General features: G+C 44.9%; 1 protein-coding gene across 1 annotated transcript; it reads right to left on the bottom strand.

Moving 5' to 3' along the window:
• LOC110436424 lies at positions 7,422-8,240 on the bottom strand. Its single transcript, XM_021463521.1, has 2 exons — positions 8,021-8,240; positions 7,422-7,915 (listed from the first exon to the last, which is right to left on the bottom strand). Exons 1-2 carry the CDS (start codon positions 8,238-8,240, stop codon positions 7,422-7,424), a joined length of 714 nt encoding a protein of 237 aa, XP_021319196.1.

Genomic DNA, 14,275 nt, shown 5'->3' on the forward strand with positions numbered 1-14,275 from the left:
GATAGTGCATTTAAGGAGGGAGGGAGGGAGGAGTATGGGAGGTGGTTGGAACGCAGTGAGCGGCTTGAATGCGCGGAGTTAATGTCGCGCGCGGTGGCGGGCCGATGGATTGGATGCCGTTGATGCCGATGCGATTGGTGGCACGGCGCCCGGCCACGCCGTGCGTGCGTCGCCTTCTTGCTGCCTTCCACGCCGCGCCTACCCGTCGGCATTGGCCGCGGCCGCGTGTGCCGCGTGCGCCCGACGTGCACGGCTGGGTTGTGCCGCGTGCTCGCCGGGCGGCCCGGAGTCTGCTGGGGCCGGTCTAGTGCGTGCGAAACGGCCATTGTAAGGCCAGTGTCAATGTACACTGTTACAATATGATTTCACGTACCAACACATCATCGTGATTGAAATAAAATCATCTATGAATTAATCCAGCAATAGAACATTTTACTTTATTGTTTCCAAGGCTAAGCAAAACATTTAATTGCTGCAAAATAATTGAATGAGATATAAGATGGTAAAACGATTTGGCCCTCAATAGAATTTCATCCCGTTTTACCGCGTGAAAAACAACGCCCGTGGAGTTTCACTATGGTGAAACTACTTCCTTCACTCATCTTCGTTTCATGCAAAAAGTACAGTTCTACTGACATGGCGCTCTAATAATTGTGCATGACATCCTGGTGAAACCCCTACTGAGACTGGCCTAAACTTGCACTCGTTGCATGCTGTTTAAGGGCAGTCCCAATAGGATATTAAAAGAGTGTTTGGCACTGCTCCACGAACTCTGCTCCACAAACTCCACCATGGAGCAGATCCATAGAAAACTGGAGTTCGTAGAGTACCTCTTTAGGTGCTCTCACAACTCTACCATTTTTTCTCGAACTAAGTGCGTGGAGCTGAAACTCTTTGGCTAAAAAACGTGGAGCAGAGCTGAAAAAGGTAGATGTCACACCCAAATTTAAGGATAAATTTGAGTACAATAAACCTCCTGTGCGCCCCAGAAATAGTCGCGCACACAAGTCGACAAATTACAAATGTATCATTACAAGTGTCTTACATAACGTTTATTACAACACAAATATCAAAGTCTGCAACGAGCGGAAATATAACTCATAACTAGCTAAAGCTTGGTAGTTCCAACACAGGGACGACCGATTGGTGGAAGTCCTCCGGGAATTCTTCATAGTAGCTTTCATCTGTTACCCATCCGGGATTTTATCCAAAAAAAAATATAGAGACGAGCGTGAGTACATCTCGTACTCCACAAACATAACATAGGATTTTATGTGGCTCAGAAAGGTCAGACACTGGCTACTGCAGTTAGCATTTTAATTGATCCATGTTTTAATCCTATTTAATCGTAAATTGTGCTTAAGCTCCTGATTAGCCCACATAAGTGCACGATAATAACACTGTTAACCTTCACGGCTAACACCATCACCATCACGGTTAAACCACATTAATCATCACGATCGATGCGTCAAATTCTATAAGTCATTTTTCCCATAACCATCCACACCCAACTATTCCGTAAGGGTCCAAGGACGCTCATGTCCGAGAGCACGGCTAGTATACCTCTGTGCAGAGGTGTGCACTTTTCCCGTAAGTCGTGTTACCCATATGCCCGGGGTTTGCAAGACCCACTAACACTGCCAAGGTGAGCGGGCAAGGAACACTATGAAGCCTTCCATAGGCCACGTCTAACCAGTTAGGGCTGCGAGGTTTCCTCGGCAGGCAGATATAGAGGACCCCCTTTCCTATAGCACATTTCCATCACGGCTATACACATAGGAACAGAAGCATTTCTATACCCAAAGTGGCAAGCCCCTCTTGCGCCCTTTCGGGTAACCTCTAACCAGCTAGATGAGATCCTACTACTGAGCTAAAGTTAGAGCCATATAACCATCACGGTTGCACTGTAAGTCCAAGATAGTCGCTTATAGAGAAGTCCTTACAGAGGTTCTAGGTCAACCTGACCGAAGGCAGTTGCACCATAGTCCTTTTCCCAATCATTTGCCATCATATTTATTAAAGTCAGAGTGGTAGTAAAGTCTCAATTACTTAAAGCACTAGCAAAGCTACCCACATGCAATCTACCCATAGGTGTCATAAGTATATAGTCAGCTAGCTAGGATGTTCTTAGGCATATCAAAATTAGACACATGCAGATGCGTAATTAATTAGGTGAATAGGTGTACAAGAGAAACCCATGTTATACTTGCCTTCGGTGCTGCTGCTGCTCCTCGGAGTAAAACGGGTCACCCACGGAAACGTCACCGTCTGCGCTTGATCGGTACCACACAACAACACGCATCCAGGTTCATTCATACAAGCAAACAATCCTTTAATTAGAACAGTACACCAACAGATTAAAAACAAAATAAAATATTTAAAAACTGAACCTACGTTTCGTTACGAGCACATAGTTACGAAAATCGGAGCTAAAACGACCGAGTTACGAATTTACAGCGATTTTCTATAGCCATTTAATTAATTACACCTAACCCTGAAATTAAAAAGTTTCAAACTACAGTAACAGTGGTATTATCATGTAGAGAATTCAATTACGAATCTAACGCAATTTGAACGGGTCAAATTGGAGCTAAAACGAATATTTTATGGCCAAAACAATGCAGTGGCAATTCTGTAAATAAAGCATGATTTAAACGGATTTAAATAAATATAAAAAATTTTGGAATTTCTCCCTGGCCGAGGACTGCGGTGCAAATTCAAGATTTTTGGGGGACTCTTTAACAAAATTTGCCCCCGAAGGGGTATGGGCCCTTCTCGGCCGTTGATCTCGTGATGGACAGCCGAGATTAAGTCGCAGAGATGAGAGAGAGGGGGAAAAGAGGCGCGCGGCTGGAGGGGGAGAAGAACGCGGCGGCACCGCCATTGCCGCGGCGAGCAAGCTCGCGCAGGCGCTACGGAGCTCGGTTTCGTGAACCAACTACACCGGGAGAGAGAGGACGTCGCGGCGAATCCAACACGGGGCATATCGCGGCCAGAGGGGCGGCTTTCAAGGTGGCCGACGGTGGCGCCATGGCCAGCCCTGTCGGTGCACCTAGGACGTCCACTAGAGGCGCTAAAAACCAAGGGAAATTGGTCAGAAGAGGGAGGTGTAGCGCGCTCACCACGACGAGAAACGGGGGCAGAGGCGGCTCAGAACGGCGAACTTTGCGCGGCTGACGAAAAATTTTCCCGGCGGCGGTTCTCTGCGCAAGAACGAGTGGAGCCAAGGCAAGACGAAAAGAGAATGGGGGAGGGGGAGTGCTCGGGTGCGCGCGGGGCTCTCCACTTGAAGACCGAGGCGCGGGTGGGGAGAAGAGGGGATCGTGGGCGCGGGGGCTTCGGCTTGGCGGTTGAAGCAGAGAAGAGAGGGGGAAGCGGGTGACGGTTTGGGGGAGATAGAGCTGACAGGCGGGCCTGGCCTGTCAGCGGGTGAGAGAGAGAGAGGGGGAAGGGGGAGCCGGCTGGCTGGCGGGCCGCGGCCCAGGAAGAGGGAGGGGGCGTGGGGGGGTTCTGGGCCTAAAGGCCGAAAAGAAAGAGAGGGAGGGAGAGAAAGACTTTTCTTTTTTCAATAAATTTTCAATGTATTTTCCAATAGGATTTTTAATCAAATTGACATTTGTTTTCAAAACACTCATCACATAAAAGAAATGCACCAGCATGTATGCAACAAAAATATTATTATAAACTTATATTTAATTTTATTTTCCCAAAATTTATTATTTTCCTATATTGAAATGCTCACAAAATAATTCATTAAATTCAATTCATCTATTTTAAATAAATAAAATTTTTGGGTGTTACAATTCTAGCACCCTTAAAAATAATCTCGTCCTCGAAATTGAGATTGTGCTTACTCAAAGAGATACGGATAAGATTGTCTCAGCTCGTCTTCTCTTTCCCAAGTGGCTTCTTCTTCCTTATATCGGTGCCGCACTTTGCACATCTTTATAACCCGACTCCGAGTGACTCTTTCTGTTGTTTCTAAGATTTTGATTGGATATTCCTCATTGGTCAGATCTCCTTCGACAGTGAGCTCTTCCAACGAAATTTGTTCCTCAGGCACTCGCAAACATTTCTTCAGTTGCGACACATGGAACACATCGTGAATACCCGACATACTCGCAGGCAAATCTAACTGATAGGCCACTTCTCCACGTCTCCTAAGAGTTCTAAACGGTCCCACATACCTTGGTGCCAATTTATCCTTCATATTAAATCTCCTAACACTTCTCATAGGTGACACCTTCAAGTACACATAGTCGCCTATCTCGAATGCCAAATCTCTTCTTCTAGTATCAGCATAACTCTTTTGCCGAGACTGGGCTACTCTCAAGTTGTCCCGTATTTTCCGCACTTGTTCCTCTGCATCTCTAAGAACATCAGGTCCAAATACTTGACTCTCACCAGTTTGATTCCAAAACAAAGGAGTTCTACATTTCCGCCCATACAATGCTTCAAACGGTGCCATATTGAGACTTTTTTGGTAACTATTATTATATGAAAATTCAGCATATGGCAAACTAGTGTCCCAACTGGTATCATACTGTAACGCACATGCTCTCAACATGTCCTCTAGAATCTCATTTACTCTTTCAGTCTGCCCATCGTTTTGGGGATGGTACGCGGAACTAAAGTTCAACTTTGTTCCCAACGATTCATGTACATTGTGTCAAAACTGTGATGTGAACTGTGTACCCCGATCAGATACGATCTTCTTCGGAACCCCGTGCAGACTCACAATTCTATCCATATATAATTTTGCCAACTTTGCAACATCATAGTTGGTCTTAACGGGCAAAAAGTGAGCAACTTTAGTGAGTCGATCCACTATTACCCAAATTGAATCATACCCACGCTGAGTGCGGGGCAATCCAGTGATGAAATCCATACCTACTTCTTCCCATTTCCATTCGGGCACTTGCATTGGTTGCAACAACCCTGCAGGTCTTTGGTGCTCGGCTTTCACTCGCTGACAAGTATCACATATGGCTACATACTCTGCCACATCTCTCTTTAATCCATACCACCAATATCTTTCTTTAAGATCTAGATACATCTTGGTGCTTCCGGGGTGAATTGAATATGCAGAGTTATGTGCTTCATCATTGCATCTCGGATGGATTTCACTTCGGGCACACATATTCTCTTCCCAAACCAAAGTGTACTATTTTCATCCAACCTGAAACCTGGTGCTTTTCGAAGCACTACATTCTCTGAAATTTCTTTTAGTTTTTCATCCTCCAACTGACCTTTGCGGATTTCTTGCTCTAGGGTGGCTCTAACTCCAATTCAATAGTGTTGTTCACTAAACCCAAATTGAGATGTTCTATTTCAGCTAGCAACTCTGTGGAAATGAAGGTCAATTGCAGCCCATTGGCATAGCTCTTTCGACTAAGTGCATCGGCAACAACGTTTGCCTTCCCGGGATGGTAATGCACTTCCAGGTCATAATCCTTTATTAATTACAGCCAGCGGCATTGCTTTAGGTTCAGATTTGACTGTGTAAAAATATACTTCAAACTTTTGTGGTCCGTATAAATATCACACTTGTGTCCAATTAAATAATGCCAACAAATCTTTAGAGCATGAACCACGGCAGCTAGCTCCAAATCATGAGTAGGATAGTTCAGCTCATGTTTTCTCAACTGCCTGGATGCATAGGCCACTACCCTTTCTTCTTGCATAAGCACACATCCAAGGCCTAGGCGAGATGCATCGCAATAAATAGAGAAGTTTTTACTCAAATCCGGTAAGGTCAACACTGGGGCTGTCGTCAACCTTTTCTTTAGCTCAAAATTTTCTTGGCATTTATCTGACCAAATAAATTTGGCACTCTTCTCTAGTAGGGCTGTCATGGGATTTGCTAACTTAGAGAATCCTTCAATAAATCTCCTATAATAACCAGCTAGTCGCAAAAAGCTATGGATTTCACTAGCATTGGTTGGAGCCTTCCAATTCAGCACATCTTGCACTTTACTGGGGTCTACGACTATTCCACCGTTGGAGACCACATGTCCCAAAAATGAGACCTCATTCAACCAAAACTCACACTTGCTTTTCTTGGCATACAATTTATTCTCTCTAAGCTTTTGCAAGACCAGTCTAAAATGTTCAACATGTTCTTCTTTTGTTTTGGAGAAGATTAGTATATCGTCAATGAATACTACCACGAACTTATCCAAATACTCCATGAACACCTTGTTTATCATATAAATGAAGTATGCAGGTGCATTGGTCAGCCCAAATGACATGACTGTATACTCATACAAGCCATACCTTGTGGTAAAACCTGTCTTAGGTATGTCAGTTGCACAGATTTTCAACTGGTGGTAGCCAGATTAGAGGTCAATTTTGGAGAACACACATGCTCCTTTCAGTTGGTCAAATAGGTCATCTATTCTAGGCAGTAGGTACTTGTTTTTAATAGTGACTTCATTTAATGACCGATAATCCACACACATCCTCCTAGTGCCATCTTTCTTATCAACAAAGATTACCGGTGCACCCCAGGGTGAAGAACTAGGACGAATAAACCCTTTTTCTTGCAATTCCTTAAGCTGTTTCTTAAGTTCCTCTAATTCATTTACCCCCATTCTATATGGTCTTTTTGCTATGGGTGCAGTTCCAGGTAAAAGCTCAATAAGAAATTCAATGTCTCGGTCTGGTGGCATACCTGGCATCTCGTCCGGGAACACATATGGGAACACATCAACCACCTGGTCTTCTCGATTAGCATCACTCAACTAATTCACTGTAGTAGTCGGCTGAGCTTGCACTGCCACATCCACACTTATTCTGTCCCCACCGGGTGATGTCACCACCACAGACTTCTCCTGACACTGAATTACTGCCCCATGCTGCTTCATCCAATCCATTCCAAGTATGAGGTCAATTCCCATGGTTCTCAACACAATAGGTTTCACCTTGAAATCAACACCCCATAAGGATATACTAGTGGAGGGGCTCCAGTAATTAGCTGGCATGTTGCCTCCCGGTGAATTTACTAGCATAGAATTTTTCAGTGCACAAAGTGGGATGCTATGCACTCTAACAAATACTTGGGAGATGAAAGAATGTGAAGCACCAGAATCAAACAGTACTGTAGCGGGGATGGAGTTAATGTTGAACGTACCCATCATAACCTCAGGTGCTTCCTGAGCCGTGTCAGTGGACACATGGTTCACTCTTCTAGAGAACGGAGGTCGAGCAAGCCTCTGATTGTTGTTCTGGTTTTGCTGGGCTGGTGGATTCTGCTTCTTGGGGCACTGGTATGCAGAGTGTCCCACCTCTCCGCAGCGGTAACAGGCATTGGGGTTGCCGCTGGGTGCTGCACTCTTGCCAGGCGCATTGTTGGGCACTCCTTGGTGTGGTGCTTGGTTGTTGGCCTATTGTTGGGGACGCTGCTGACTTTGATTGCCATACTACTGCTGGGGACGTTGTTGGTTCTGCTGGCTGTACTGCTGGTGGTACTGGGGACGCTGAGGAAACTGACCACGGTTCCACTGATTCGGTGGTCCTTGACTGCACTGAGGGAATCCCTGCTGAGGATATGCACGTGGGCGAGTGTTGCTGCCCGATGGCTGCCCCTGGAGTTTTCTTTTCTTCGCGTCCATCTCCTTGCGCTTGTTGTCGATGACAATAGCGCGGTTCACCAATTCTTGAAAACAAGGATAGGTGTTGCTCATCAGCTGCAGCTGCAATCCATCATACAAACCCTTCAGGAAGAGGCGCTGCTTGTCAGAGTCCCTGGCCACCTCATATGGAGCATATCGTGACAGTTGTGCAAACTTGTCACGATACTCACTGACTGTCATCGATCCCTGCTTGAGAGACCAGAACTCTTCTGCCTTCAGTTCGATCAGGCCCTCCGGAATATGATGGGACCTGAACCCTTCAGTAAATTCCTTCCAGGTGACTGGCGGAGCATTGTTCGGGCCTCCATATTGATAGGACTCCCACCACTCCTGAGCAGGTTCTTGCAGCTGGCCTTAGGTGTACAACTCTTTCTCCAGGTCGCTACATTGGGCTATGTTCAGTTGCTTCTCGACTGCTTTTAACCAGTCGTCTGCCTCCAGTGGATCAGAGGCATGGGTGAACACCGAGGGACGTCCTTTCAAGAACTCCTCACGCTTGTCACGGACTTGAACCGGCGGTGGTGCTGCTACTGGTTCATTGTTCATGCGGTTCATCATGGCTTGCATCAGATTAGCTTGCAAACCCATGAGCTGCTCAATAGTCATCGGCGGCGGTGGTGGTGGTGGATTCTCAAGTACACCACGTCCACGGCCACGACCACGGCCACGGCCACGGCCACGTCCACGACCAGCGCCTGCTCCTTCGGCGTCCATCTGCTTCCAACAAAGATTCACGACTTTTAGTGATCTTCCAAAATAATTATTCATCGCCTATAATGAATAAAAATAAAACTAGCAGTTTTCTAGACAAGTTTCAAACTCAGCAGGTCAGTAATTCGTGCTTATCTCAGACTCTAGAGATCCAATAGGAACATGGTATACATTGTTGGAAAGGTTAAGAAATTCTCTACGAACTTATTCAGACCTCATTTACTGATTCCAAAAATAACAGAGTCAAAACTGTGGGTAACCAGATTCTGCTCTGGTTCTCAGTCTGTCCAGATACAGCAGATTAAATCGGACATATCTCATAGACCCTAACAGATAATGAGGTGATTCCAGTTGGAGATGAAAGATATGCCAGTCTAGTTTTCACCATAAAAATTTCGTAATTTTTGACAGAGCCAGTTATGAGATACGGAATAAACATCACAGACTGCTCCAGAATCAGCATGACTGAGACAAAGATAAAGTAACCCAACCTCACATTAAACAACATTTACTTCTAAGATTAAGGTTTAGAAACATGCGGATAGGCCCACATGTTTCCACAATCAAACAAAAACTCAAAATCATAATTTTTCATCATCACAAACAGCAACACACTGAAAGTTCACATGTCACACATAACTAAAACACTCGTGCTAACGTCTAACTAGAAGGTACTGGGACATCTAGGGAGCTCTATCCTGCAAAACGAACATACGGGGCTTCTTCTTGTAGATGGGTGGCTGTCCAAGCTGACCACGCAACTCATCCACCTGGTGCTGGAGGCGCTTCCCCGCCTGCTGCGAAACATGCAGCTCCTGTCTCAGTACCACATTCATCTCATGAATGGCACTAACGTGTCTCACGGTCGTATCCAGGGTAGGGTCACCGGCAGGAGGTGCCAGGACATGCCATGTCCTACCATCTGGGTCATTGCGGGGAAGGAACCGGTACCTATCCTCCTGCATGGCCTCAAAACGGCGGCCATGGTAGTGAAAGTACGCAGCTTGGGCTGCATCCTCCATGCTCTCATAGGCGGAAGCACGCCTAACCTTGCTCTCATGGAGGGACTCCACCTCATCCGAGTTGTCAACGTTGTTCCGAGCTGTGATGATCACTTCGGCCTTCCAGTAGGTGTTCTCCAACGGGTGCTTGTGCTCCGAGCAGAGGTAGCGGACGGTGGCAGCAAACTCCAGGTAATAGCTCGCCAACACACCCGTGAGCAGAGTGTGGTAGTGAGCGTCCTCGCCAGCCTCCATGAACTTGTTCCTGGAGGTCCATCCCATCTCTGGGACATCCTGTGGGTGCTGGGGCGTCGGTGCCGAACCCGTAGACACGTGTGGTGCGGGCGCAGGTGGTGCAGGCGCAGGTGGAGCAGGTGGAACTGGAGCGGCAGACTGCGGGATCGGTACCGCCACCGGGGTAGGCGCTGAAGGTGTAGGCGTAGGAGACCCCGTTTCCATAGGCTCCTCCTCCTCGTCGCCAGCAGAGGCGACGATCTCGGGCTCAGGTACAGGTGCTGGTGCAGGTACTGGTGCTGGTGTAACTGGCGGAGCACAGGCGGCACTGAAGAGTGCACGGTACACGGCTGCGCTGCGACGAGGCATCTATAAATTTTATTTTAAGAATTAGAATCAATATGCTTACATAAATAGAACAGTGGGTAAGAATATTAAATTTTAATAAAATAACAAGAAGGTAAAGTAAGCAGTGAAATAAATAAAGTAAAAAGGAAACCCTAAAGTCGATTGTTTCTACCTAGGTTTGCGTCATACAGTCAGCCTTGCTTTGATACCAATTTGTCACACCCAAATTTAAGGATAAATTTGAGTACAATAAACCTCATGTGCGCTCTAGGAATAGTCACGCACACAAGTCGACAAATTACAAATGTATCATCACAAGTGTCTTACATAACGTTTATTACAACACAAATATCAAAGTCTGCAACGAGCGGAAATTTAACTCATAACTAGCTAAAGCTTGGTAGTTCCAACACAGGGACGACCGACTGGTGGATCGCCAACCTAGAAGTCCACTAGGAATTCTTCATAGTAGCTTTCATCTGTTACCCATCTAGGATTTTGTCCAAAAAGAAATATAGAGACAAGCGTGTGTATATCTCGTACTCCGCAAGCATAACATAGGATTTTATGCGGCTCAGAAAGGTCAGGCACTGGCTACTTGCAGTTAAGATTTTAATTGGTCCATGTTTTAATACTATTTAATCATAAATTGTGCTTAAGCTCCCGATTAGCCCACATAAGTGCATGATAATAACACCGTTAACCTTCACGGTTAAACCACATTAATCATCATGATCAATGCGTCAAATTTCCATAAGTCATTTTCCCCATAACCATCCACACCCAACTATTCCGTAAGGGTCCAAGGCCGCTCATGTCCGAGAGCACGGCCAGTATACCAGTTTGATCAAACTCTGCGCAGAGGTGTGCACTTTTCCCGTAAGTCGTGTTACCCATATGCCCGGGGTTTGCAAGACCCACTAACACTGCCAAGGTGAGCGGGTAAGGAACACTATGAAGCCTTCCATAGGCCACGTCTAACCAATTAGGGTCGCGATGTTTCCTCGGCAGGCAGATATAGAGGACCCCCCTTTCCTATGGCACATTTCCATCACGGCTATACACATAGGAACAGAAGCAGTTCTATACCCAAAGTGGCAAGCCCCTCTTGCGCCCTTTCGGGTAACCTCTAACCAGCTATATGAGATCCTACTACTGAGCTAAAGTTAGAGCCATATAACCATCACGGTTGCACTGTAAGTCCCGAATAGTCGCTTATAAAGAAGTCCTTACGGAGGTTCTAGGTCAACCTGACCGAAGGCAGTTGCACCATAGTCCTTTTCCCAATCATTTGCCATCATATTTATTAAAGTCAGAGTGGTAGTAAAGTCTCAATTACTTAAAGCACTAACAAAGCTACCCACATGCAATCTACCCATAGGTGTCATAAGTATATAGTCAGGTAGCTAGGATGTCCTTAGGCTTATCAAAATTAGACACATGCAGATGCATAATTAATTAGGTGAATAGGTGTTGACGGTCCTTAAGTATCAAATTTAATTATCAAATAAACAAAGAAAAGGATCCAAATGAAATCAACATCTAGACTTAGGGTTTTATCTGACAGAATTCCACGAGTTTTGGTGTTTGTCTATTTCTGCAGGGGGTTATCAGGAAATACGGAAGTAAGGCCCACACGTCGGGATTACATAGAGATATTAACGTGCTGCGTAATTATCTTACATCTAGAAGACTCCAGAAGCCATGGGAAGGAAGCGGAGGCCGAACGGGGCCAGGCACTGGGCGCCCGCCCAGTTGCCCTGGGCGCCCGCCCTCCTGCCGAGCCCAATCAGGACTCTGTTTCGGGGAAGATCTCCACCGACCTAAAGGATCAAGGATAACCGTTCAATCAATGTCGGTTTGATCCAACGGCTCATATTCACTTAAAGGGACTATAAAACCAGACCACCTGGACCCTAGAGGAGATAGCCTCTCAACCTTAATTCATTATTCCTCAAGGGAGAAGAAGCCTCTGATCAAGATTAGAGCCACCACATCAATTAGACATCTAGATTAGCATAGCTACATAGGATTTGAACTAGAAGGAGTCAATCTTCGATTGGTTTCTGGATCTGTCAAGAGGATTCTTGGTAATTCTCTAATTGTGCTTCTAATTGTTCTTCTAGTTATCTTTGTTCTTCAATATTATGAATATGACTTTGTTCTACTTCAATATATTACTTATGACTTTCCTCTACTTGTTTATATTCAAGATTATATTGTTCTTAGTTTATCATAGTTATGTACTTGGCTTAGTTAGATTGGATCTATATACATGCTTAGGATCGTATAGCGTTTATCCATCGGATCCATGGGTAAATGATAGATATTGTGTAGGCGTGGTGCTTATACCGTATTTATCTGCGATTGTACCCAATATGCCAGATCGTGGGGTAGTTCGTGATAGTGACAGCTTTATTGATTCTTATATAGTCCCCCTCTCGTGTATTGGGCTGGCAAAGCAATATTATTACAGGGAGTGATTGCTATGTTTCTCATTTACCTTGCTAATATCACTATGCATGGGCGTAGTCTTGTCTCACAATGATTGCTAAGTATGCTTGCACTAACTATGATAATGCTAGACTATATAGTTGAGAATAACTTAGGAAATATTCTTGTAGTTTGTTCTAATTCAATGCTAATGACTTTCTAGAATATCTAATTGAGGTGCTTATCATATTTATTATATGGCTAAGTTATGCTGATCAGATCAATTATCTTTGTCACTATTCATTACTTTATATATCCTTTATGTGACACTTATCCCTGTATGAAAGAGTTAGATAAATGTTCTCAATTATATATGCAATGATAGATACTCAGTCTCATATTCTATTTTATAATCAACATTGATGGTTACTAATCCCTTCCCAGTGGTAAAAATATAAATAACGATACCTGGAATACTTCCCGGTTAAAATGCTACATCGGTATTAATCTGTGCGCTTGCAGATCTCATTCATTATTTATTTAGAAGAGCAATTGCATATTTCAATACCGCGTCTCTCATATCATGCTGGGGATGACAACTTGGCTTAAGTGGTGTGAGGGATAGGTTTGGCATTTTTGGCACCGTTACTAGATTTAGAGAACTTAGTCTACTTTTGGTAATGATGTTAAGAATACCCAACAAGCATTTTTGGCGCTGTTGCCGGGGAAGGTTGATTACTAATCAGGAATGAATAAAGGATTTTGAGTTATCATTCGCATCACTAATATGATTGAGCTTATCTATTCTCTCATACAGTTTTACCCCGATATTTTCTATTTTTATCTTATGCAGGGGAATGTATGAATAGAAGACATCTTCTAGGAAATTTTGTTGACAATCCCGAAACATTATTCAAGAAGACAAGAGCCAAGCTCAAGAAGAGATCATCAACACTTCAGCAAGAAGCTTCATCCAATCAAGAAGATCACCGGAAGTTGTCTTCAGAGTTCGAAGCCATGGCGAACAAATCGATCCGCGAGTTCTCAGCTCCCACTACGGACAACATCCGCACTGGACTTGCTGCAGAGATCGACGACAACTTTGAGCTCAAGCCTGGACTTATCAACATGGTGCAATCCAACCAGTTCTGTGGGAAGGCACATGAAGATGCTAGTGCTCATCTCCAACACTTCCTGGAGATTTGCAACACATTCACCATATCAGGAGTTTCCAGAGATGCTATACTACTTCGCCTCTTCCCATTCTCACTGTTAGGAAGAGCGAAGCAGTGGTTCTACGCTACAAAGGAGAAGAATACTACGTGGGCACTCTGCTCAACAAACTTCCTGGCTAAGTTCTTTCCCATGGGCAAGACCAGTGCTCTCCATGGGAAGATTACAAGTTTTCAGCAACAAAATGATGAATCTGTTCCAGAAGCATGGGAGTGTTTCCAAGACTACATCCTAGAATGTCCCCATCATGGAATGGAGAGTTGGCTATTGATGGAGACGTTTTATCATAGGCTCGGCAACAATGCCCGAGAAACCATGGATGCTGCAGCTGGAGGAGCATTCTTATCACTTACCATACCACAAGCCACAACTCTTGTGGAGAAGATGGCGTCCAACCAAGGCTGGAATGAAGAAAGGACCCAGACACACAAGAGAGGTGGAGGTATGCATCAGCTAAAGGAGGTAGACATGCTGTCTGCAAAGCTAGACCTGCTCATGAAGAAGCTCGATGATAGAGCTGGAGATAAGAAAGAAGTTATGCACATCTACGACTCTCACATGACTTGTGAGGAATGTGGAGATACTGGACACTTAGGCAATCACTGCCCTGAGATGCTTGAGGATGTGAACTACATCAACAATAACAACAACTACTACAACCGTCCTCAACAAAATCAAGGT

This window comes from Sorghum bicolor, chromosome 6 (genome assembly GCF_000003195.3).
Source record: "Sorghum bicolor cultivar BTx623 chromosome 6, Sorghum_bicolor_NCBIv3, whole genome shotgun sequence".
NCBI lineage: Eukaryota > Viridiplantae > Streptophyta > Magnoliopsida > Poales > Poaceae > Sorghum > Sorghum bicolor.